This window comes from Sphaeramia orbicularis, chromosome 14 (genome assembly GCF_902148855.1).
Source record: "Sphaeramia orbicularis chromosome 14, fSphaOr1.1, whole genome shotgun sequence".
Taxonomy (NCBI): domain Eukaryota; kingdom Metazoa; phylum Chordata; class Actinopteri; order Kurtiformes; family Apogonidae; genus Sphaeramia; species Sphaeramia orbicularis.
Window position 1 is genome coordinate 19,378,677 of NC_043970.1, and position 27,378 is coordinate 19,406,054.

The 27,378-nt window shown below is 36.9% G+C and overlaps 1 protein-coding gene across 3 annotated transcripts; it reads left to right on the plus strand.

The window, feature by feature from the left end:
- The first annotated feature begins 37 nt into the window (after positions 1 to 37).
- Positions 38 to 27,179, plus strand: lcp2a (lymphocyte cytosolic protein 2a). Of its 3 annotated transcripts, XM_030154250.1 has the most exons (22): positions 38 to 189; positions 7,804 to 7,932; positions 12,380 to 12,442; positions 16,550 to 16,596; positions 16,900 to 16,965; positions 17,046 to 17,071; positions 17,285 to 17,325; positions 17,432 to 17,603; positions 18,092 to 18,165; positions 18,539 to 18,605; positions 20,068 to 20,145; positions 20,667 to 20,692; positions 21,027 to 21,046; positions 22,301 to 22,408; positions 22,497 to 22,515; positions 22,594 to 22,609; positions 22,709 to 22,796; positions 23,271 to 23,323; positions 23,428 to 23,510; positions 24,549 to 24,623; positions 25,796 to 25,945; positions 26,803 to 27,179. In XM_030154250.1, exons 2-22 carry the CDS (start codon positions 7,855 to 7,857, stop codon positions 26,950 to 26,952), a joined length of 1,500 nt encoding a protein of 499 aa, XP_030010110.1. In that variant the 5' UTR covers positions 38 to 189; positions 7,804 to 7,854; the 3' UTR covers positions 26,953 to 27,179. The 3 variants fall into 3 exon arrangements, with proteins under 3 accessions (XP_030010110.1, XP_030010111.1, XP_030010109.1); XM_030154251.1 differs by lacking the exon at positions 38 to 189 and having other exon boundaries at positions 7,087 to 7,932; positions 22,745 to 22,796; XM_030154249.1 differs by lacking the exon at positions 38 to 189 and having other exon boundaries at positions 7,089 to 7,932.
- Positions 27,180 to 27,378: the final 199 nt, after the last annotated feature.

A 27,378-nucleotide genomic window follows, 5' to 3' on the forward strand; every position in this document is an offset into this window, starting at 1 on the left:
GCCTCAAAACAGGGTTAATTAACAGGAAGAGTAAGAGGAAGTCTGCAGTCGTTTCTCTGAACGCTTCGATGATTCATGGCCAGACTGAGACGCCTCATGAACTACAGCTTCGTCTGTGTGAACACATTTTACTTCTGATGGAAAAACTCATCATCCACAGAAACCCCACAGAAGATAAAAATACCTCATGTAAGTAACACATCTCTGGAGGAGGTAAAAGTCCATTGTTTCCTCTGATAAAGTACAGACTGTGGTAAAAGAAGAACTGGTTTAATTTCTTTGCTGCAGTAAAAGTGAACAAGCACTGAAATGCACATTAAGTCAAAAGTAGCCTCTGAAAGTCAATTCTACCTGAAAATGGAGCCTTATGTCATTAATGTCATGTGTAGTGCAGTAAGCAGTCAATATTTACCTCTATCATATAGTGGATTAGAAGTATAAAGCTACAGAGTACAAATATCTTTTAAAAAATTACTTTTTACTTTATTACTTTGTGAGTATGTAATGATAGATACAGATATACATTCTGCCCACTGTCAGGAGAAGTGGTGATAATGTTGATTATCTCGTTACAGTTGGACCTTCCATTGGGTTGGATATATTAGGCAGAAAGTGAACATTTAGCCCTGATATGTTGGAAGCAGCAAAATGAGGAACAGGCAGTTTTGGTCACTTTTTCATGTTTTCTCTGGAATGACACGAAACATTACCAGAAAATGAGTATTTGACAATTTAGGAAGAAAAGTTATTTTTGTTTACAGCCAAAGGAAGTATCCATGTGAACACAACTTTATTAGCACCTGCCTGAAACGGCGTAGGTTCCCCTTTTACTGCTCAGAACAGCGCTGAATGAAGGCCTGGACTCAATCACACCTCGGAGGCTGTGCTGTGGTATCTGACATTAGCAGCAGATGCTTGAGTTCTGAAAGATACAACATGGGACCTCACTGCAAAAATCAAAATGTTACCATGTGCATTTTTTTCATTTCTAGTCAAAATATCTCATCACACTTAAAGTAAGACATAATCACCTAAAGAGTAACTTTTAAGTGAGATATAACAATTTATTTTTAGACAATGAATCTTGAAAATCTTATTACAAAAAACAAAAAAAATCTTACCAAGATAATTTTCAGTTGTTCCACTGGCCAAGTGATTTTCATTCCTCTTAGGGCATGACCCCCCCCCCCCCCCCCCCCCCCGCAAAACAAACAAACAAACAAACAAACAAAAACAATGCGATTGTGGTTTTTTTATAAACCTATTTTTCATGGAGTTACAAAAATGTCCACTCACCTGGATACTATGTGTTTAATTTTAGAAACAAAAAAAACATGTATTTACTGATATACTGTGTGAAAACTATGAAATAAAAACATGTTTAATGCTGCTAATCTGATGTTTTCTCACATTTTAACACACTCTAATACTAGTTATTACTCACTTCATGGAGATAATACGCCAAAAAAAACCAACTTTTTGTTAAAAAAAGCAACAACCCCCCCCCCCCCCCCCCAAAACTGTTAATTACAGTCTAATAACAATTAACAGGGTTTTTTTTTTTACACTCAAGCATGTAGATCAGATCAGGTTTATCTAGAACAGCAAAGTTACAGTAATGGTATGGGATGATGGATAAGTGTCCACTGTGTTGGCTGATATGGAACTAAAACAACAAAATCTATGAATAAACAAGAGAACACCTTTGAACAATTGTCCACTGTAGTGACCACTATGCATGAAAGGGTTAAAGTGTGATGAGATATTTTGACTAGAAATGAGAAAAATATACTTGGTAGGATTTTGATTTTTGCAGTGCTCAGATTTATTTGTCCAGCCACAGGTGTTTAACTGGACTGGAATCTGGTTGCTCTTTGTTGGAGCACTGCAGATCCAGAACACCAGACAAGTGCTGCTATATATATGTTTATGTTTATGCATTTGGCAGACGCTTCTTTCCAAAGCGACTTACAGGGGAAAACCAATTAAATCACTCAGTTAATCAAATTTTATTTATATAATGCCAGATCACAAAAAAGTTATCTCATGACACTTTATATAGAGAGTTGGTCAAAACCAGACTCTAAGCCAATTTACAGAAACCCAACAGAATCCTCCAGGAGCAAACACTTGTGACTGGTGACAGTGGCGAGGAAAAACTTCCCTTTAACAGCAGAAACCTGGAGCAGACCCAGACTCCTGGAGGATGGCCGTCTGCCTTGACCAGTTGGGGTTAAAGAGAGAGGGTAAAGAAAGAGAAAAAGAGGGAGCGATAGAGATAGAGACTGGGGGAGAGGGGGAGAAGGGGGGAGTAGGGGGAGACACATGGAGGCAGTTGAGGATAAGTGAGTGGTGATGATGAGGGCAGGGAAGAGGCAGGACCACCGCAGCAGGTCCAGAAATAATCCTGGAAGAATCTGCGATAATCCTGGGAAAAACCCTATTAGAATATTTAAGATGGAATGTTTGAAAGTGCTAGGATAGGAGGTGCTCTCGGAAGAGCTGGGTCTTCAGGAGCTTCTTGAAGATAGGCAGGGATGCCTCCGTTCTTGTAGCACTTGGTAGAGCATTCCACCAACGTGGAACGACCCATGAAAAGAGCCTGGATTGTCTTGTACAAGGTCTGGGGACCACCAGACTACGTTCCCCAGATGAGCAGAGTTGTCGCGGGGCAACATAAGCTTTTATCAGTGCACCCAGGTAGGTAGGAGCAGACCCACTGAGAATTTTGTGGGATAGGATTAAAGATTTGAATCTGATGCGGGCAGCTGTGGGTAGCCAGTGTAACTCAATGAGTAAGGGGGTGACATGTGCCCTTTTAGGCTGATTGAAGACCAGACGCACTGCTGCATTCTGGACCATCTGTAGTGGTTTGACGACACAAGCTGGGAGGCCCGTTAGAAGAGCATTGCAGTAGTCAAGACGGGAGATAACCATAGTCTGCACCAGGAGCTGGGTGGCCTGTTCAGTTAGGTATGGCCTGATCTTTCTTAGGTTGAACAGAGTGAAACGGCATGATCGGGTGACGGAGGCAACGTGATCTGTGAAGGTCAACTGATTATCAATCATGACTCCCAAGTTACGTACTACACTGGTAGGAGCAAGAGGTATGGAGTCAAATATATATATATATATATAAAAATACATATAACTTTGTAGTTTTTTCAACTTTCATACAGGGTCAAAAATCATCCTTTCAAAAAATACATATTTGACATTTATGATTGTAATCACCAGTATTAGTACTGACTGATAACATTTTTAATATCAGTTCTACATGCAGGGCCTTTATGTGGTAAACTTGCATAAAAAAAATCTTAGATATTTCTTAACTTTATTTTTACATTATATAATTAAATCTCAATTTATGTCATAACTTGTTCTATGAAATCAAACTTTTAAAGACTTGTATTACAGTAATAGTCAAAGTACTGAGTTTCATCCATCACTGCTTTAGAGTAATACAAAAAAAATGGGGGTATTGAGGGTTTTTAATATTCCTCAGAATTATTTTAAAGACTTTTGAAGTGACAGATAAAACTCAGCTTGATATATTATTAGGTTGAGGAGATAAGGTTGTGTGCATTTTCACACTCCAGTGGATCTGTAAATCACCATCTGCCCCTGGAGGTTATTTTTATATGTTCCATCCCAGAATGCACCTCCTACATCAGGCCAAGTCGTCCGAACAGGCCTGTGTTGAGTGAATCCACCTGCAGAGCTTCATCCAGCCTCTGAGCGATCATGGTAGCATGTGTTGTACCACAGTTTCAAATGTCTTCATCTTAACCCCACCCTCGGTCATGTGACACAACACCCATTATGACTGACAGGAGGAAGGACATGAGGCCGTGACACTCTAAAAAAACATGAACTAAAACAGTATGAAGAAGTGAATGACTGTCACTGTATTCAACAAAGACGACAGTCCAGCTTTTCAAGGTTAAAATCACAAAATACTATTATCAATGACAGTAAATGTTATATATAAAGCAATACATCACCAGTAGATGTTATGAAAGATGTCTTTAATAAGTATTTTAAAACCACAAGGAAAAAGTTACCATCTGGTTTCTTCTTCTCTTCAAAAATTAGCCTTTACATTTATCTTTACAGTTATCAATATCAACTGATCTATCGTTTTACAGCAGATTCCTGTTTATCAAAGTCAACGCTGATCCTTTTGTTACTCTAACCATGACACTAATGGTCTTACATGAATACTCTCCATGACATTTTGTAACTCAAACCAAAGACAATTCAGGGAAACGGGGTGGTTTGTCACTACTTGATCCATACCCAAAACACCATTTGTTCTAGTAGGTAAAGTTTATAGTGAGTATTATGTATTATAATAGTATTTTACTGGTCTGACCCACTTGAGATCCATTTGGTTTTTATGTGGCCCCTGAGCTAAAACAATTCAATTCAACTTTATTTATAGAGCACATTTCATGCACAAGGCAGACTCAATGTTCTTCACAACAGGTGTATAGCATAAAAAAACAGAACAAAACAAAACAAATGCTTAGAAAAAAAACACAGGGCTTTATAGAAACAAAAACAAGTTCAACACCATTATCCATTAATATCTTCAGCGTAATTTTTTCATTTCACAAATTCATCTCACGGACTGGATTGGACCCTTTGGTGAGCTGGTTTTGGCCCACAGGCCATATGTTTGACACCCCTGCTGGAGACAGTATTGCATCAATATACAGCTAGCAAAAAGGATGTTGTATAGCTGCGTTAAAGTTGTCAAAATACAGGAAATGTTCAACCTGTTGTCATTACATGCTTACTTAGGCTGCGTTCAGACTGCAGGCAAATGTGGCCCAAATCAGATTTTTTTGCCCATATGTGATCTGTATCTGATCTGTTAAAGACAGTTTGAACAGCACAAATTTGATTTGACCCCAGCCACTTTCATATGTGATCCTAAATCCGATATGTATCTGATATTTTGCTATGCAATTTCAGTCTGAACAGCCAGGTTGCATTTATCAACCTTTATGTCATCGAAATGTGACAAACATCACAACTCTGCGTCCCAGGAGGAGAAGGAGTGGCAGGAAAAACATATTTACTTCCGTAAAACACATCATGGTCACATATTATGTCAGGACCTCTTTTGTGCATGCTGGTCACTGCAGGGTCACATTCTGTTCATACTCAAAACTGATAGAAGTCGCATTTAATGTGTAATACGAACGAGCACACAAAAAAATCTAATTTCACAAAAAAATCCAAATTGTGCATTAAGACCTGCTGTCTGAACGTAGCCTTAGTAATTAGCAATGTGGCCTGTTAAACCCGTGAACCAGTGAACGTGGAAACACTGTCATCTTCTACTGTGTTGGCTCACCGGTAAAACCCATGGAGTTTGATAAATGATTGTGGATGGACATACTGGGTTTATGTTCAGTTAATAATAGATTTGACAGAGAAAGTCATTTTTTCTTCAGTTTTCTGTTTTGATATTATAGCCTTTGAATTTACTCTGAGCTTTAATGAACATCTACATGATCAGTAAATTTAATATATGGGAAAATAGTGATTTTCAATGGAAAAATGCAAAATACAGAGGATAATTTTATAATAAATGATGATAAATCACTTAAGACAGCTTACATAGAGAGAAAAAATCATTTGAGAACTGCCATAAAAGCAGCACTGGGTCTTCATGGGTTAAGACAGTGTTAGGAAATAAGGTTTGATTAGGTTTGGACACAAAAACAACTCATTTAATGTTTATAATATCACAGTTAAAGCTAAAATAGGAGTTTCCTTTAGTTAGAAACTAAACATGAACAATGACATCCTGTGTTTCACTCAACTTGTTGTTTTTGGATGATGTGGCAAAAAATGGTTCTTATCAGACAATGTCAACGACTGTCACAACACTATTGAGCAGGCCTGAACAAAGCTGCAACTGAAGTTTAAAGGCTGATTTTTTTTCAGTGAAAGACTGTTCTTTGTGGTTTTACAATAATCATAGAAGAGATAACAAGAAAAAAACACATAAAGGATGCAACATCATGGACGTTATGTAAAAGATGCAAAAAAGATGAGAAGGGTGTAAAAGAAAAAAACATGTAGAAAAACACTATTAAAGACACAAAAATGTGAAAACACTGAAACGTCTAAACCGGGGTTTTAAGATTATTGCATTTCTAAAGTGCATGCAAACGCATCAGATTCAATTATTACAATTATCTGATTACTCCGGGTTATGGGATTTTTATAGTATATAAAAGGGCTCATTGATTCTTCAGCAGCTGATGGAAAACAGGCAGCAAAACAACATGCTCTGTGCAATGAGTAGCACAGAAAACTACAACACAAAAAAATAAGAGGAAAATTATGTCAAAGATGCAACAAGATGGAAACAAAGAGACAGAAATGTATGCTTTTAAACTTTATGGTCAGAACTTGACATGTATTTCAGAACACATTCAACATCAGAATATGTAAAATCAGAAAAACAATAAGTAGGATGACCAGGGCGGTTCATGGCATAGGCCACATAGGCTGGAGGGGGTGCCACTGGTAGGCATAATAATAATAACAATAATAATAATAATAATAATAATAATAATAACAGTAAATAAAGAAATACTGATACTGATAATATGATTATTTCTCAATAACTGTCTTACAAATAAAGAAATAAGAGGAAATAAAAGCAAAAAACAAAACAACCCCCCCACCTGTAATTTCTCAGGTGAGCTCTCCCAGACCAGTGTTCGCTGTGTGTGTGTGTGTTTCTGTGTGTGAGTGACAGAGACAGAACGGAGCTGAACGACAGTCAGACAGGTGTTGAACTAGCATCCAGGTAAAGGTTGGAGAATTTATCACCATGAAAAGGCCTTCCAAGGCCTTAGCTGTACAGTTTAGAAGAGGAGAGAAGAGGAGGAAGAAAAATAATCCAATTATAGAGGTATGGAACCTTTTATAAGGATAAAAAACGTTTGATGTTACTAGCAACAGCTAGCTGAACTGAAATGAAGCAAAGCTGGCTAATAATGGAACTGGAGATGATTAAGATATGAGATATCTGCTAAAGTGTGGTTTACTGCTGATGGACTGGGTTATACATGTTTCTATTTGGTTTACTGCTGGTTGGCTGGTTTATATATGTTTGTATCTGATTTATATTTGTTTCACATTCTTTTATTGCTGTTGGTCTCCACCATGGAGAGTAAAAGAGTAATGATGTGAAGTTCCATGTACTTGGTGCTTTGGGCCATCAGTCAGACTTGACCGAAGCTGCAGTTTGACATTTTTAACAGTGCAGTGTTTGCATTCAGTGGGTGCATCTGCAGCGTGTTCCGCTCTGTGGTGAGATGAGGGGGAGGAGGGGAGGATGCTGCCTTCACTTCGCTTCAACCCCTGTGCACAGTCACTTCCTCTGAAGGAGAGGAGGAGGGAGGGAAGGTTGATAGAAATAAGAATAGAGACGACGGAAGAGACGGAGAGAAAGAAGGACGCCATTTTGGGCCTAGTGTGTTTCTCTGTCCAGTTTCTTCTCTTGGAAAGTGTTCAAAAGTGGAGATCCAACTGGAGGAAGTGAATCTACCTGAAGACACAGTAGCAGTGTTCACTTTGACTGCTTTGTAGAGCTTCAATTTTTTGCAGGAAGGAAAGAAAGAGCGGTCAGGGAAGAAACGAGGCCCGGCTGTCAAGGCTCTGGAGGACGGTGGACGTCCAACGAAGGCCAAACACAAGACTGACATCAGTGAGGACGACAAGGTCAGACACATCTGAGCGTGGTGATCTCAGATGGTCTTGTCGTCCCGTTAGAGCCGAAGCCTTCAGCGTGTGACGTCAGATCTGAGGTGAGGAGGACGCAGGATGAGCGCCGACCGAGTGCCGTCCAGGTCGGAGGTGATGGGGTGGAGTCCTCAGCAGCTCGCAGATTACCTGAAGAGGGTGAGACTCATGTGCTCTGTTTGTCTGGAGAATAACTGTACAAAGAAGTCACAACTCGGTACAAGTTTGGTACAAGAGGCAAAAAAAGAAACAACAAATCCACAGGTTCCTCCACTAGAAGAACAGATACTTGTGTAAAACCAGACTGTGGTTAAAGGAGAAGTAGTGATCCAATTTTATTACAAGTATAAAAGTGAAACATTAGGCTTTTGAAGGATATTTCTGCTGGCTGTTTGTGTGAAAAGCAAAGTGAGGATGATGCATAAAGTGACCTCATATCAGAATCAGCTTTATTCATAGAATAAGTCAACACATACAAGGGATTCTTTACCAGCAGTTGTTGTCTCTCTAGTGTAAGATAAATACAAAATGTAAGAAAAGTTAAATAAAAAGAGCTCTATATACATATAAACTCTATAAAGATAAAAACAGAGGTGTCTACTTCTATATCTAAACATCTATATCATGGATGTCAAACTCATTTTAGTTCAGGGGCCTAATATGATCTGTGGATCAGACCAGTATGATAATAATATAATAACTTAGAAATAATGACAACTCCAAATGTTTTAGTGCAAAAAAGTAAGATTACATAAAAATGTGAATTAACTGAATACCATGAACAACCTGAAACAAACTGAAAAAAAAAACAAGAGCAATTTTAAAAAATAATATCATTTAGGCTACATATATGCATTACAATTTACAGATCACAGTGGATCTACAGACGCAAAACATTTAGTAACAGACATCTGGAACTGAAAAATATGGCATTTAACCTTATGATCAAAACAACTTGTCATGATTCACTGACACCATTGATTGTTAATGTCTTCTGAGTAATATTTACACTGTGCAGATTCATCCAGTGGACCACATTAGACCCTTTGTATGTTGTATGTTTGATGTCATTGACATATATATATATATATATATATATATATATATATATATATATATATATATATATATATATATATATATATATATATATATATGTATAAACACACACATAAATAAACATAAATTTGGCCCTCTGTTCCTTTTTAAGAAAATGGTCAATGACCTTATCGTACCAAGTAGGCGTCTTTTCCAGGGACTTGATAGCTAGTTCACTCCGACCTAGCCAACAGTATGATTGATTTAACTATCTACAAAACGATATTAAACTCGAACAAGAAATGATTAAATTATGTAACTGAAACAAGAAAATGCTGAAATTATGTTAAATTGAAACAAGGAAGTACAATGAGTGTGTTTTTTTTACAGTGCAAGAAATGAACAACTAATTTCGTAGTGGTTTCTCTCTTGATTTCACAAGCAGAATGCATGACGGTATTAAACTGAACTCTGTCAAGTGAAGGAGTAGATCTCAAAATAGCTGTCAGTCAAACAGGATTCAGCCTTTCAACTGATCCTCCAATCAGCACGTGGAAGCCCAGTGTCCAGCCCAGCCGAGCTCCGCCCACAGCTCCATTCACCCCCAGAGACACTGAGCATCCGGGGGTGGGACAACATCGGGCATTTATCCAATTACCGTCCAGTTTTGAGGCAATGAAAAAAACTGTTCCACTCAGTCCCATTGAAGTGCATGGACGCTGAGCGTCTACGGGCAAATGCATTGACCATAGATCGTATGAGAAAACAGCGTAATGGGAATATATGAGAAGTGAACAACATCGAGTCCGTTGATTTGTGATAAAGCTGATTCTGAACAAACTTGTCTTTGAGATGAACGTGTTCTAACACATTTGGAGTCAATGAAATTTCAACACAACCGTACATATTTAACCATTTAATTTTCATAATTTTAGGGGAAGCTGAGCTTCCCTTGCAGTCTGTGAGAAATTGCCCCTGATGTATATATAAAATTCAATTTCCAGTCACAAAGTTACACATACGCACAGATTTTACTGACATAAAATTCCACTAAACAGTAGAATTAAGACAGTGTTGTGATTGAGATTCAATTAGGTTTGGGCACAAAAACAGTTCATTTAATATTCAAAGATCATAGTTACACCTAAAATAAGAGAGATTCCTTTAGTTAAAAACTAAACATGAACAATGACATCCTGTGTTTCACATAGAGCTGGATGATGTGGCAAAAAGTGGTTCATATCAGACAATATGGACTGTCACAACACTACTGAGCAGAACAAAACTGCTACTGAAGTTTAAAGGCTGATTTGTTTTCCTTTTTTTTTCAGTGAAAGACTGTTATTTGTGGCTTTACATTAATTATAAAAGAGATAACAAAACAAAACAATGTAAAAGATGCAACATCATGAATATTATGTAAAAGACACAATAAGATGAAAAGGATGTAAAAGATGAAACAAGTAGAAAAACAATTTTAACAACACAAAAATATGAAAATGATGTGAAAGATGCAAAAAGTAGAAAACAGCACTGAAGATGCCACAAGATGTAACAAAATGACCCACATCTGTAGTCTCTAATTTTATAATTTAGTGCCCATTTTGTTCATTTTGTAAGGGGTAAGTTTAGACAAAAAAACAAAGTGGATTAGAGTGAGAAAATGGGTCAGGCAAGAGATGGAAAGAAATAAGAGACAAAGGAACAAAAATAGTTTCATGACATATAAAACATCCCCTTCAGAAATGGGCCAGTGTTGTCATTTTCCTGGTAAGGTAATTTCTTCAATATGAGAACGGGAGTATTTGTTGTCAGTGACTTTCAACAGAAAACATTGACGGTTACAGTTTGTTCCGTTGAGCGTTTTCTCATCTCCTCACAGGTCGTTGAAAAGCCCCTGAGCAGTAAAATGTCAAGTGGAAAATCTGAACATACAGTTGACCTGGGTCTAAAACCAAGGCCATCAAGTCGCAGTCAGCTCAAAACAAAAGAATCTCTTATCATACAAAAATACAAAAAAGAATAGAAGTTTTTTTTTTTTTTTCAAATCAGAGAGAAAGTGGATTTTTCGTGAGTCCTGGTACTATTAGGATGGTTTCAGCACCTGCAGAAATATACATTTGACCAGTGATTGTTCCTGATGGTTTTCTTAATGACTGTAAAACAACCCGGATACAACAATGACCCCAAAAGTCTCTGTGTGGTACTATATGCATCATCAACCCCTAAATATCAGGGCTGACATTTGGGAAAGGTTAAAATGAAGGTTGTAAGAATAAAGGTTCCACCTGCAAAGAGTTAGTTCAGGTCAGTTTGTTTATTTCAGCCTCTATTACAATTTTTCCTTCCTTCAGAATTCATACAAATAGTAATCAACAAGACACTAAGTTGCAAAATTTTTCAAAAACCAACTGAAAGACATAACAGGAATAAAATGACATACAAAATACTGTAGATGAAGTAACACGAGAAAAGACACAACACAATGAAAATGCAGTAAAAAAAAAAAAAAAAAGCAAGTCAAAAATGGAGTACAAAAGGCAACAAGATGAAAATTTCATATAGCACAGTGAAAATTACACAAGAAGAAAATGATGTAAAAGACACAATAAGATGAAAATGGTGTAAAAGACAAAATAAAGGAAAAAATGGTGTAAAAGACGCAATGAGAGTAAAACAGAGTAAGAGATGCAATAAAATGAAAATTATGTGAAAAATACAACACAATGAAAACAGGATAAAAAAAGCAATAAGACGAAAATAGAGCAAAAGACAGAGCAAAATGAAAATGACATAAAAGATGCAGTTAAATGAAGATGACTTGAAAGACATGACAAGGTCAAATTTATGTAAAAGATGCAATAACATGATAACGGTGGTAAAGACGCAACAAGTTGAAAACAGGATAAAAGAAGATGAAAATTATATAAAAGACACAATAAGGTGAAAATGGTGTAAAAGACAATGCAATGAAAATGGAGTAAAAGATGCAAAAAGATCAAAATTATGTCAAAGGTGGAAGACGGAAAAAGGTGAAAATGACATAAAATATGGAATATGATGCAAATTATGTAAAAGATGCAACGCAATGATACAAGATCAAAAAATGAAATGGACGATTCCCCTCAAATGCATTAAACCCAAAGAAATGTGCCTGACTGGACTGGAAAAGACAATCCTATTTGTGATGAAAGTAGGGAATAAAAGGAAAAAGAATAATTCCTGCAGAAAAGAGTGATGAAGTATTTGTACTTCCTTACTTTCTACCTTTGAAAGAAGTCTGTCTTCTTTTAAGCCTGAATCTGTTTTAACTCTGACTTGAACTTATATTAAAACCTGAATTAGAGTCTGTCTTTGTAAAATACTTCCTCCTTCGTTATATCTTCTAATAAGCATGTAAAATATTTAAATATTAACCAGAGGCGTCTTGATGTTGTCTTTAAGCTTGTTCCTGTTTTTCGCTATGATATTCAGATCTACTATCTCCTGAACAATACCCATTAACATCAGCACAAAAACAAACATGCTTACACTCATTTTCTGATGTTTTTATGTCTTTCTGTCGTAGATGAGTCTGTCTGGATGTGACAAGGTGGTTCTGAAGAGCGCCATCAATGGCAGCAGATTTGTGGTGAGTTAAAAACCAGATACGTTATTTACAAAACTGAAAATACCAGACAAAACCTGCTGTTGAGAAGAGATTAAAAAAAAAAGATGAAAGTAAAGGATGTATAGTGAAGGAAACATGAGGATAAGGAAGGAAGAAGATGATGCAGAAGGAGATGACGAGATGAGGAAAGATGAAAGATTGGGTGAATACAAACATAATGATAATTACTGCAACATAATTTTATATCATGTAGTAATAATTTACCTTAGAGATCAGCAGAAGCTATCATATAACATGTAAAGTGGTACCCTCTTAAACCCAGTTGCCCCCGGCCCCCATCTGTGTCACCATGGTAACGCTTGTAGCAATATACACATTCTATACATCGACATGACTAGAAGAACATCAGCTAAAAACTCTGTCCGTCCATCCATCCATCCATCCATCCATCCATCCATCCATCCAGCCATCCATCCATTGTCTTCCACTTATCCGGGGCCAGGTCATGGAGGCAACAGTCTAAGCAGGCATGCCCAGACTTCACTCTCCCCAGAAACCTCCTCCAGCTCTTCCGGGGGGACCCCGAGGCGTTCCCAGGCCAACCAAGAGACATAGTCTCTCCAGTGTGTCCTAGGTCTTCTCCGAGGTCTCCTCCTGGCGGGACATGCCCGGAACACCTCCCCAGGGAGGCGTCCAGGAGGCATCTGAAACAGATGCCCGAGCCACCTCAGGTGGCCCCCCTTGATGTGGAGGAGCAGCAGCTCTACTCCGAGCTCCTCCCTGGCAGCTGAGCTCCTCACCCCATCCCTAAGGGTGCGCCCAGCCACCCTACGGGGGAAACTCATTTCAACCGCTTGTATCTGGGATCTTGTCCTTTTGGTCATGACCCAAAGCACATGACCATAGGTGAGGGTAGGAACGTAGATTGACCAGTAAATCGAGAGGTTTGCCTTTCGGCTCAGCTCCTTCTTCACCACAACAGACCAATACAGCGTCCGCATCACTGCAGACGTTGCACCAATCTGTCTGTCAATCTTGCGCTCCATCCTTCCCTCACTTGTGAACAAGACCCCAAGATACTTAAACTCCTCCACTTGGGACAAGGACTCCCCACCGACCTGGAGAGGGCAGACCACCTTTTTCCAGTCGAGAACCACAGCCTTAGATTTAGAGGTGCTGATCCTCATCCCACTCACTTCACACTCGGTTACAACCCGCCCCAGTGCACACTGAAGGTCCAGGTTAAATGAGGCCAACAGGACAACATCATCTGCAAAGAGCAGCGATCAAATCCTGTGGTCCCCAAACCAGACCCTGCTAAGCTAAAAACTCAATTAAACCAACTGTCAGAGAACACAACCAAACAACAAGCATTTAAATGGGCAAATATCTGAAACAAGCAAACAGTATCAGACCAGCGTATGTCATGTATATTATATATTATAATAACCAAAGAGACAAGTATTATATCTGTACTAATAAAACTCACTGAACAAGACAAAGAGCAGAAATAAATTTGTATTAGCACATCATGATTATATATTTTGTCTTACCTTTTCTGTTTTCTGATCATAACTTGGCTAAAATGAATGAAACTTATGCTATCAGTGAATGTTAATCTGTTGTTTTGTGTTATGTTGAAATGATTCCCACCAGGAACAAATGACCTCAGGATTAACAGGTTCCATCTAGTCTCTACAACTACATTCAGGACCAAAATCAGCTTCTCAACTTTAAAACCTCTTAAAAGAAATAATAGTTTCATATAAATAATAACACTGGTCAAAATCTGTAATAAGATTTTCTTCAGCACATCAGGATAGTCAATGTATAATGTATGCATCAGCAGCAAAGCACACTAGTGTTTTAGTTCTATACATTCTAAGTGAGCAGAATTCAGATGCTTTCAGTGTCTGTATATAAAAATTTGATGCAGTCTGAAGTGAAGTCCAAAGCTGAAAGGTGGAATTTTCATTGGACCCCAGATTGGAGAACTCATTGGTGAAGCTATACTCATCTGAAAGGTTGGGTCCAGAGCAGCTTGGGATCCATTTGTGCAAGTGGTGCAACATTTTAATGTCAACCATAGACATAGGACCAACTAGTAGAGGACATGATAAAACTACATGAATGGATGAACAGCAGAGTGTCTCTCAAAATGAATTTCCTTCACTCTCCCCTTCATTTTTTTCCATCTATGTCTGATGATGTAAGTGATGAACTTGGTGAACAATTCGTTCATATATTTCTGAACTGGAAACCAGGTACCAAGAGGCTGTAACCCAGACATGTCAGTGTTTACTGATGGTTCCTACAGCAGGAAATTAATAATAATAATAATAATAATAATAACTTTATTTATATAGCACCTTTAAAAACTGAGTTTACAATACATATAATATAATAATATATAACAAATCCACTATATACATATATATATATATATATATATATATATATATATATATATATATATATATATATATATATATATGTGTGTGTGTGTGTGTGTGTGTGTGTGTGTGTGTATATATATGTGTGTGGTGTGTGTGTGTGTATATATATATGTGTGTGTGGTGTGTGTGTGTGTATATATATATATGTGTGTATGTATGTATATATATATATATGTATGTGTATATATATATATGTATGTATATATATATATATATATATATATATATACATATATATATATATATATATATATATATATATATATATATATATATATATATATATATATATAGGGTGGGGAAGCAAAATTTACAATATTTTGAGGCAGGGATTGAAAGACAGTGTATGACCAATTAGTTTATTGAAAGTCATGAGAATTTATTTGCCACAAGAAAATTGACATAATAGAAAATGTTTTTATTCTATGTGTCCTCCTTCTTTCTCAATAACTGCCTTCACACGCTTCCTGAAACTTGCGCAAGTGTTTCTCAAATATTCGGGTGACAACTTCTCCCATGCTTCTTTAATAGTATCGTCCAGACTTTCTTGTAATAGTTTTGCTCATAGTCATTCTCTTCTTTCCATTATAAACAGTCTTTATGGACACTCCAACTATTTTTGAAATCTCCTTTGGTGTGACGAGTGCATTCAGCAAATCACACACTCTTTGACGTTTGCTTTCCTGATTACTCATATGGGCAAAAGTTTCTGAAAAGGTATGGATAATAGTGTTAGGTATGATTATGACATCAATATATGTTTGGTTTCAAAACAACTGACATAGTGCCTGCTGAGAAAAAACAACTAAATGTTCATTGTAAATTTTGCTTCCCCACCATGTATATAAAACACCCACAAGAACAAGAGACATAATCTGAAACATTTAAACTGATGACCTACTCAGATATGTTCCCCTCTGGTTTTGATGTTCATATCTATAAGTAAATTTGACTAATACAGCACAAGTTATCTTCAGATGGTGAATACACAACAAAGAAATGTTGCAGTCAGACATAAACGGACTCTGGGGTTTACCTTCAGGTGAACAACTTTTATTTCTTTTCAAAAACAATTTGTCTTAAGTGACCTGTTCATTCACACTGCCTCAAATACACAATGAGGCATTCACGTTGAAGAAAGAGTCCCAAAACATTCAACAAGAAAGGGCTCTCTTCTTCTACAATTTGCATGTATTAAACTGCTCATGTACACCCTTTTGAGTGACTCACGGTGAACAACATGAAAATGACCAAAAAAAAAAAACAATATGCGTGTAGAAATGCAGGTTAACTGTATATAAAATAATAGTGTAATACAATAAAAGTGAACATAAGCAGTATTATTCCCTCACAAGAAGTTTTTGCAAAATTAGAAAACTAGTGGGGTTTTTTTTGCCAGTTCAGACAACTGTAAATCCTGATGTGCTGTAGAAATTCTGAATTTGGAATCAGTCTGGTTGATTTCAAGATCAGATTTTTTTTTTTCTTCCAGTAGCAAAAGAAAAGTTTTTCTGTCATTGCCCAGTGAATTAGTATGGACTAACATGTTCACTGCATTAATAATAACAGCTGTACTTGACTAAAAACTTGTCATCAGTCTAAAATTCCTGAAGTCTGAAGTTCTAAATTCACTGAACCAAAATACTCTGCCTGTTTCTCTTCTTTTTTGTAGAACATGAGCGATAATGACCTCCAGAAATTCCCCAAACTCCACGCTCCGTGAGTATAAACACCAGTCATTTCACCTGAATCAGAAAGTCTGTATTATTACTGTTAATACTGTCTGTTAATCAGAATAAATATAGCAGCAGCATCAGCTATTAGTGACGTGGCTGAGTCAGTGACAGAAAGTCTCCAAACTGGAGGAAAATTCCAAAATTATGAAAATGTCTTCCTGTTAATTCTCAGATCATGTTGTTTAGTTCTTTATCAGTTCTTTATTAATTAGTCCCTACTATTTAAGGATCAGCAGTGTTTTCTTAACATTTTACTATCTGATTGTCCATGTATTTGTATTTTAAGGATGATCTCTAAACTCCGCTGTGAAATAAGCAAGAAAGAGGAGAGAAGAGGCCTGTTTGGTAAAAGGTACATCCATTTTTAATAACAATAAAATAAACTTTACATTTATACATTCAAACCTCTGATGAAATGGTTTTCCTTCACAGAGCGACGCCCAAATATCATGAACCAGGTAAACAAACACTGCAAACATCCTTAATCCCAGACTTTAGCAAACATAATCAAGAAAATACACTAAATTTAGGGTAACAGGCTAAACTAAGAGCATCATGTTTGACTTTAAGAGAAATCACATATCCATGGAACTTAAAAAATTGACAGAATAAATCTACAGATATTAGTTCTTTAATAATATTAAATAAATATCCTTTTCTCTTCTCTGCAGACGCACCTGTCGATGCTCAGGGCTGGGGAGACGATGAGTTTGTATGTTCTCCTGATATTTATTTCTTCAGTTTTTATTTCCATCTTTTCACTCTTCTGTTTGAACATGTTGAAAAAGTCCTTCAGTTTTTCCCCCTTTCACTTATAGGACGATGAATTCGATGATGACTACGAGAGTCCGTTCAGTGGTGATGAGGAGGCCAGCGGAGGCGACTACGAGTCCCCAAACGAAGACTACGAGCCTCCACCCTCTGAACCTTCAGAAGACATGACTCTCAAACTGTGTCCAACTCTGCCTATGTCAGACTGTGACTATATAGGTACAACACACCTGAGGGGCTGGTTTTATGGTTGACTCACCTGGAGGTCATGACCTTTTCTACATGCCTAAATGTATTGAGCACCTGCTATGTGATTGGCCAGTCAGATATTTACATTCAGAAAGAGGTGAACAGGTGTATCTAATAAAGTGGCCACTGACTGTACATTTCATATCCACTTTATGTGTAAAATAATTGGACAAAATTATACACATTCTCTCAGGTATTTATTTGAGGTATTACTGCAAACACAGCACAGGTTTTGTTACCTTTTTTTTGTAAAACCTTGTTTTGTTAAAATTTCCTAGAAGTTTTTGTTTTTATTGATAATAATAAACTTGGAGGTACCTGATTTTTTTTTTAAAGACAAAAGAAAACGGACTTTACTGTTGACTGTTGTTACTGCTATCCCAGCTCAATTTTAAATTTTTTTCCTAATGTTTTCTTTGAACCTCGAATAATGCTTCATTACTTCTGTGTTCATACAGACAACAGAGGCCTACCTCCTACTCCTTGTCCCCGGCCCCCAGTCCCCACCCTCTCCACTCCACCCACCCGGATGGTGAGTTACCAGACTAACCATTTTTTCTGAATATTAATCAGTGAGAAACATATTTTTCTTATTTTCATAGGTTTCAGATTTTGGCTAAAGAGGAAAACAAATAATAATTTAAAAAAAAATTAATTACAAATTTTAAACATGTTACCTGTTTGCCAAGTCATCCATACTATACTCATGTCATGTTTCTGACTATGGACCTGTCTTCAGCATTTTATCTTCTAACCTCAGAGTTTGAACATTCCAGTCTTCATAAACTCCTTGGTGTTACTGATAAACATTCACTCTAAACACTACGACACTGCTACTGATAATTAAGTTGTTGTCATCTTCCATCTTTTTTGGTTTGTTTCCCTTTTTTTGTGTTGATGTGTAGCCTGGTGGGTCTTCATCATCCAGAAGAGATGCCTCCCCTCAATCTGGAGGAAGAGCATCTGCAAAATGTAAGTAATCAGCTGGTATTTTGATGTTCACTCCTAATTTCTAATTATTATTTTCTGTTAAAAAAAAAAGATCAAATGACTCATAATTTCAATGCGTTGAAGGTTTCTCCAATAGTAACTGACCCACAGTTACAGAGCGTCTTGTGAGCTAGTTTCTGCTTGAGTTGATTCTTTCGGTTCTCATGTTGTAGTTTTGTACAGGAGGCAGGGATTTGTTTTCAAAATAAAAGCTGTAAAAAGCCTCAATAAATAGCAGACAGACTGACAGAGTAGCTGGTGAATAGTGGAACACGGAGAAGCTAAACCCTCAGATGTTTTATCCCAGAAGATGGAGGAGACCACAGCAGAGCTAAAAGCAGACTGAGGTCCATCTAGTGCAGTGGTTCTCAATGTTTTTCTGTTGAGCCCCCCTTTGGAGGACGAAAAATCTCCAGGCCCCCCTCAACCCCAACAACATTGCAACAGTGCTGCAATTACAACTTTTATTGAAAGAAACATCAATATCGTAAAAATTCTTTTTGCTTTTCCTTGAATAATTTGTTGTGTAAATTAAAAATAACTTAGATTTTTGCTTGAATAATACAAATAAACTCAACCAGACTGCTCCCTGAGGCAATATTTGTCCAAATGAAAATAGGAAATGTGCAATTATCTTACAAATATGACAATAAAGTAACTTTTTTTAGAACAGCAAACTAATTTTGGTAACAAAGATTTTAACAATATCAGTGGCTGCAATGCACCCATTTACATTACACATCTCAGAACATTAAAGTGCAAACTGTATAAACTGTGCAAAAACAGAAACGTTGCAGTAAAATCCTTGTCCATTCTCCAAACCTAAACTCTTTGTCTAGTCTAGCGACAGATCACCATGGCAGTAGATTTGTTTGTTGTGCATCCCTAAAATGAGTCCACAGTGCTCCAATGCTAAAACATTAGTTCTACCTGCTACATGTGCTAACCTGAAGAGAACAAAAACACCTAGGAGTGATCCCATGCCCCCCCTGGCAAGTCTTCGCGCCTCCCCTGGGGGGCCCACCCCACAGTTTGAGAAACTCTGATCTAGTGATACAAAAACCATCCAGTGAGAGGGTCAGGTCCATATGAGTCAGTAGATGTTGAAGTAAATCTATAGTACGTCAGTATATGTAGTAGATATATGTCAGTAGGTGTGTTTCTGGTAACGTGTTTTTTAAATTGTTACATTAGGAAAGACATTGAAAAGCAGCTCATCATGTCTTCATACATGCTCTCTACAGTCATTGCTGTATAAATTATATAAATAATGCAAAAATATGGTAATCATGCTAAGTATAAGTGTATTTTTACTTTGTTCACTTTACGTCTGGATTATGTGGCTTTGTGCTGTCTGATTGGTTTTGTTCAGGTCATGTGACCCTGGCAGTGTTTGTCCTAGTTGTTCTAGTCACCACAGTGAATCTGTACATGTTCTGTTCAGTTTCAGCTGGGCCACCGCAGATATTTCGTGGAAACAAACCAGGGAGAGAGTCCAGATCCCATCCATCTCCAGTCAGAGGTGAAACCAAAGAGTCATGTTTAATTATCACTATATGTCTGTGTTTCAGATTATTACATCCAAACCCCAAAAGTCACTCTGAGCAAAAATATTTCACCATATACAGTGCAGATAGGCTTTATTTGAATTCACTTAGTGTTACTTTTCCATTTGACTGTGACTAGCTTTAGTTGAGTTTTTCTTTACTCATATTTTTTTTTTATTATTTTGCATGAAGTGAATTGTTTGTCTTGATGAATTCTAGCATTAGAGTTTTTCTTTATTATGAGGAAAGCTTACGTCAGAGAAGCTAACAAATGTTGAAAGACGGTATAGAATTGTTTATCTTGTCAACCATTATTTGAGGAAACAAAACCAAACAAACTTTTCCTGACATTCTCTTTGTGTTTTACTAACTTTTGTTTACTGGATGACAATAAAGAAGCTTTGACCTAAACGTAATTTAAAAAATAATAATGGTGACAATGAATTAAAAAGTTAATGTGACTAAGGTGAGTTTTTTTTTTTTTTCCACTTTGTAGGACCTCATAGAAACACAGTGGACCAGGTGAGTTCATACATTTATTAGTCACAAGGAAATATGAAAATATAGGACATTTTCAGTGATCAGATTTGTGATGGTCAGGGTTAAACACAAGTAATCTGGATTAAATGAAGATTACAATGATATGACATTAGAATAAAACAGAAACTACACAGTTTAACAATGAGCAAGAGGAAAAACTGAAAAATGAAAAGGATTGAGTACAGAACCCCGAGGAACACCATTAATAAAAAAAAAAACAACAACTAATGGACACTAAAACATAGTGTTGGTTTTTTTTCTTTTACAACTGTCTTTTGGTTTTGTTGTTTTAATTTGTTTTGTGTGCTTCTTACAGCCTGTGACACAACCTTGGAGGTGAGTTAAATTACTGACTGTAAAATAATCAAAACATTGTCTTATTTTTATGGACAATCTGAAGGACGTTGACTTTATCCCTTTCATGTGTGACATACCTGTGGAAATTCTAAATATCATAACAGAGTATTTGTAAATCCAAAGCCATAAAATACTGCATAAGAAAGTTTTAATTAAACCTAAATTTACAGAGAAAAGTACCTTTATACCTAAAAGCAGTTACTATTATTTCATGACCTGCTGTTATTGTATTTATTAAGGATCCGTATTGTCATTTACAATTTATGAGTGTGGACCAGAGTTATCATACCCTGAATTAGAATTTGATGTGTGTTTACATTAAATAAGCATGTCACATGTGCAAAGCAATTTCACCCATTCTATCAGGAAGAGGAAATTGTTGTTGTTAAATGCTTTTTCACATGTAAACTCACATCTTATCAGATCTATCTCCATGTAAACACTTAAGTTGTAAACTCTGGCCAGAATAAATATTGTCTATGTAACCACAGCTGGTAACTCTTGACACAACTTTCTTGCTTTTTGTGGTCAACAGTAAGTACAACTTATTTGCAGTCTACAACTTCACCACTAGATGTCACTAAATATGATCTTTTCAGAACAGTGTTGCATAAGAGGAATGAGGTAGAGAGATCCTTTCATTAACCCTTTCATGCACAGTGGTCACTCCAGTGGACAGCTGTTCAAAGGTCTTCTCTTGTATATTTATGGGTTTTGTTGTTTTAGTTCCATATCAACCAACACGGTGAACGCTTATGTATCATCCCATACATTGTAATTCATACCATTACTGTAAATTTGCTGTTCTAGATAAACCTGATCTGCCGTAACATGTTTGAGTGTAAAAAAAACAATTGCTAATTGGTGTTAAACTGTAATTAAAGGTTTTTTTTTTTGTTTGTTTGTTTGTTTTTTTGCATATTATCTCCATGCAGGTATTGTTAAAATGTGAGAAAATATCTGATTAGCAGCATTAAAAATGTTTTTATCTCATAGTTTTCGCACAGTATATCAGTAAATACATGTTTCTTTGCTTCTAAAATTAAACGCATGATTTTGTAACTCCATGTAAAATCAGTTCATAAAAAAATAATTCAATCGCATTGTTTTTTTTTTTTGTTTTTTTTTTTCATGCCTAAAGAGGAATAAAAACACTTAGGAAAAAAAATCTTGACTAAGGTTCTCATAATTCACGCATGAAAGGGTTAAAATCTTCATGTTTTGTGTTTTCAGGGCTCAGCCGGACGTCCCAGAACCTCCATCCTGGTCTAAACCCCCAGCCCCCCCTCCCTCGGCCTCTGTCAACAGGAGTAACTCCGCAGCCAGACTTCCTCCTAACAGGTCCCTGAACACAACACAACCATCACTTCTCTATTCCGCTTTGAGTCTTGATTGTAACCCCATTCCTGTCTTTAATTTGGTTTTTCAGGTTTGATAACAGAAGAGAGGTAAGTTCACATTCTGACAGATGTTTCTAAATATTTCCACATCAAGCTCTCATCATTTGTATTTCCCCTCTCATTCAGCAAACACACGATGAAGGTGAGATTTCAAGATGTTGTTCCTTTCCTTTTTTCTATCAAATTCAGTCCTCCAGTTGTTGAATTATTCCTTTAAATATGGGTTTTCCTTTCCTATCAGCGATGAAAAACAACACCTTTCCCCTCCACAATAAAGGTCTCCCCCCACGTCCTGGACTCCCCGGACCCCCATCGCGGCATGGAGACAGGTGAACCAAAATACAGTTGAAAATGTTATCATGATAAACCTTTTCACATTATTATCAGTAATTATCACAACACGTGTCTGGTCATATTTCTGATATTTAGTCCTGAATGAAAGTTGAAGAAACAACATCAAAGACAACACAACACAACTAAAATGAAGTTACAGCGAAACAACTTGTAACAAGGTGAAAACTACATAAGAAGACAAAAATAACATAAAGGGCAAAACAATACAGAAACTATGTGATGACTTGAAAATGACATAAAAGCTGAAACAAGATGAAAATGACTTAAAAATGAGGCAACAAGGCAAAAACAAGACACGACTGATGCAAGAGATGCAACAAGATGAAAATGATATGAGGTTTTTCAATGTGAAATAGAGAACTTACTATGTCATTATTATTAAAATATCCTTGTATATAAGTTGTAATATCTGGAGCAGATGGTGAATATCCTATCTGTGGTTTTTACAGTCTTCCTCCCAACATCCCCTCTGGAGGATCTTTGCCTCACAAACTGCAGTCTGGTAAGAAATGAGCATTTATTCACAAACACAAACAAACGGTGTCAGTGATGATTGGATGAGTTGTGTTGTTACTGACACTGTGGTTGTGTTGCTTTGTATTGTAGCACTGGCTGAACACAGAGGGAGTTTTGTCGCTTCAGACCGAGCATCAGTTCGACCTCCTCCACCTTCAACAGGACACACACAGGTAACACAACAGACACACACTTCTGTAACACAACAGGACACACACACAGGTAACACAACAGACACACACTTCTGTAACACAACAGGACACACACAGGTAACACAACAGACACACACTTCTGTGACACAACAGGACACACACAGGTAACACAACAGACACACACTTCTGTAACACAACAGGACACACATACAGGTAACACAACAAACACACACTCCTGTAACACAACAGGTCACACACAGGTAACACAACAGACACACACTTCTGTAACATAACAGGACACACACAGGTAACACAACATACACACTCTCCTGTAACACAACAGGTCACACATAGGTAACACAACAGACACACACTTCTGTAACATAACAGGACACACACAGGTAACACAACATACACACTCTCCTGTAACACAATGGACACACACAGGTAACACAACAATACAAACAAGTCACACAACAACATACACAGGTAATACATACGACACATAAGTAACACAACAAAACACATGTGAACTCAGTTTGGACACATGGACCAGGTGTGGACATGCGGACCAGGTCTGGACATGTGGACCAGGTCTGGACATGTGGACTAGGTCTAGACATGTGGACTAGGTCTGGACATGTGGACCAGGTGTGCGGACCATGTGTGGACATGTGGACCAGGTGTGGACATGTGGACCAGGTCTGGACATGTGGACTAGGTCTGGACATGTGGACCAGGTCTGGACATGTGGACCAGGTGTGCGGACCAGGTGTGGACATGTGGACCAGGTCTGGACATGTGGACCAGGTCTGGACATGTGGACCAGGTGTGCGGACCAGGTGTGGACATGTGGACCAGGTCTGGACATATGGACCAGGTGTGGACATGTGGACCAGGTGTGGACATGTGGACAGGACTCTTCATTTATCCCACTGCTGTAAAGACTGTAACCAGCAGGTGGCAGCAGAGTCACAGTGACAGTGTCAGAGCAGCTTTACTGAAGATCTAATGGGTTTTGTTCCTGGTCTGTTAATAATATAAAGTGTGTATTTTCAGGATCTGGATCCACTGTGGTACGTGGGTAAAGTGACCAGAGGTCAGGCAGAAGGATGTCTGAAACGAGTCAACAAGGTAGCGACTGTACACACCATCATCATCCTCTGACTGTAACACAGGGGTGTCAAACATATGGCCCCTGGGCCAGAACCAGCCCACCAAAGGGTCCAGTGCAGCCTGTGGGATGAATATGTGAAATGCCAAAATTACACTAAGCATATTAAGCATGTTGAACTTGTTGAACTTGTTTTTAGTTCAGGGGCCACATACAGTCTTTCTGTGTCAACATGGAATGTGGGATGTGTTACCAATGAGACGCAGACTTACATTTAGATATAATGTCTGTATAATTAACCCATAAAGACCCAAACATCCATCACCAACCAAAAGCATCTACTGATCTAAACTGTTTAATACCTGCTGATCCACTAATCCTATCAATCCATGTAAATAATTGGTGTAAAATACAGTTTTTCCTCTTTTCATGGTCATCAGATATGACCCATTTGGACATTCAGAGGGTCCGTAGTGAACATGGAAACACCTTCATCTTCTACAACATTGATTCACCAGTAAAACCCATGGAGTTGGATCAATGACAGTGGATGGACACACTGGGTTTATGTTCAGTTAATGGTAGATTTTACTGAAAAAGTCACTTTTTCTGCAATTTTCTCTGTTTTTGATATAATAATCCTCAACTTTAATCTGAACTTTAATGAACATTTGCATGTCAGTAAATTAAATACAGGAAAATATGTGATTTCTATCGATAAAATGCAAAATACAGAGGAAAACTGTTCAATAAATGGTGATAAATCACTTAAGAAAGGTTAGATACAGAGAATATTTCATTTGGGAACGGACACAAAAGTAGCGCTGGGTCTTTATGGGTTAATATAAATTTTAAAAATACAGGTCCATTTTGTACCTATTTACATATCTTCGAATTTTCTCCTGCTGTCGAAAAAAAAAAAAGATGCAACCTCAGTAAGAATGAACAACATAAACATACACTGACTTTAGTAAATCAAACTGAACAACCAATTACATAAAATGTAACAAAAAATAGACAAATTAAGAAAAAATGTGTAGAATAACTAATAAATTACCTTGTTAACATGTCCCATGTTGTCCCATGTGGTTTCTGTGGACCTGGTCTACTCTCAGCTGAACTATATCAGATTAACGTAGGGTTTGTTGAACTCAGATCCAGGTTTCAGACTGTAGCATCTCTGTGTTTTCAGGATGGGGCGTACCTGGTCCGGGACAGCACTCGACAGTTGGCCAATCAGCCCTTCACCCTGATGGTTCTGTACCAGGACAAGGTCTACAACATCCAGATCAGACAGCAGAACCAGCAGTTCCTGTTGGGAACCGGACTCAAAGTCCAGGAGGTAAAGAATCCTTTAATTCAGATGAAATTTAACAATTCTTTACCTTAAATTTTAGCTCAATTTAATGTATTCTACTGTACCCTTACAAGTAGTCAGTTGTGTTTCTGTTTTCAGTTTGTTATTTTTCCATATTCTTTCATTTGCTGGTATCAGTGTTCATTTATTAGATTTTTTTTTAAAGTTTTTCAAGTTATTAGATTTTTTTGTTTTCACATATTTATTATCTTAATGATATCTTTTTTTTCACATTTACAAACATCTGTATTGAACAATATCAGAGGTGTGTATGCCAAATTATAGCAAAAATACTCATTTGCATCCATAGTCCCTTGGCAGGTAACAAAAAACAACACAATTAAAACAAACAAATAGAACAATAAAAGAACAACACATTAAAAATACAACACATTAAGAGGTTAAAAGTTAGAAATTTAATGTTTTTGTATTAATTTGTTATTGTTTTACTGTCAGTTATTATTTTTCATGTTTTTTTATTTATTTCATATCAGTGTTTAATTATTTATTGATTTTTTTCTTTTAAGTTATTACATTTTTTTGTGTCCCTGAATTTACTGTCTTTATGATTTAACTTACTTTTTGTTTTTTCTGCGTTAACCTGTTGTGTTTCTGTTATTAGTTATTTGACTTTTTCATGTTCAAGTATTTTTTGTTTTTGTGATTTCATGTATTTACAGTTTTTATGCTCACGTATTTGTTGTGTTACTGTTTTCATTTATTTATAGTTTATCCATGTTTATGTATTTGTTTTGTTTCCGTCATCTCCAATTATTTGGAAATACTTTTAAATTGTTTTTGTTCAACCCATTCAGTGATTCGTGGTCTTTGTGTGTTTCCAGTGTTTCCCTTCAGTGCGGGACATCATCTCCCATTACTCCCAGTCTCCTCTGCTCCTCATTGATGCTAAAAACCGGGGTTCTGGTCAACAGAACCAGTGTCTGCTGTCGGATCCAGCCGGGTACTCCATGACAGGACACAGCTGGTCCTGATTGGGTCAGACCCATCTCACTCTGAAACTGCGTTGTGTGTTTTTCAGATCAGGCTGATGTTATTGTCACATTTTTGCACAAATTGCTTTTTTTTTCTTTTGCTTTTCTATGTCACTGTATGGTCTTCTTCTTTCAGTCTCACCATGTCATTTCTGCCATTTCCAAACAAGCCACCCATTTATAAAGAAACTTTCTGTTAAAGACCATCTACATCCTGTTTCCTGAAATTATTTCATGTACAGTGTGTTATACATACATTTGAATGATCAGGCACTGGTTTTTAAATCTTTTATTAGTCTCATCAAACTTCAAATATTAAAAATTACCAAAAAGTATTATTAGAGTGGTTATTATTATTATTATTATTATTATTATTATTATTATTATTATTATTATTATTATTATTATCATATTGTTATTATATTG

Excerpts from the sequence above, each read along its gene's own strand:
- lcp2a (XM_030154250.1), top strand. The coding sequence starts at position 7,855 with ATGAGCGCCGACCGAGTGCCGTCCAGGTCGGAGGTGATGGGGTGGAGT. Across the intron at positions 12,443-16,549 it reads TCAATGGCAGCAGATTTGTG|AACATGAGCGATAATGACCT; the intron begins GTGAGTTAAAAA and ends TCTTTTTTGTAG. Across the intron at positions 21,047-22,300 it reads CCTGTGACACAACCTTGGAG|GGCTCAGCCGGACGTCCCAG; the intron begins GTGAGTTAAATT and ends TTGTGTTTTCAG.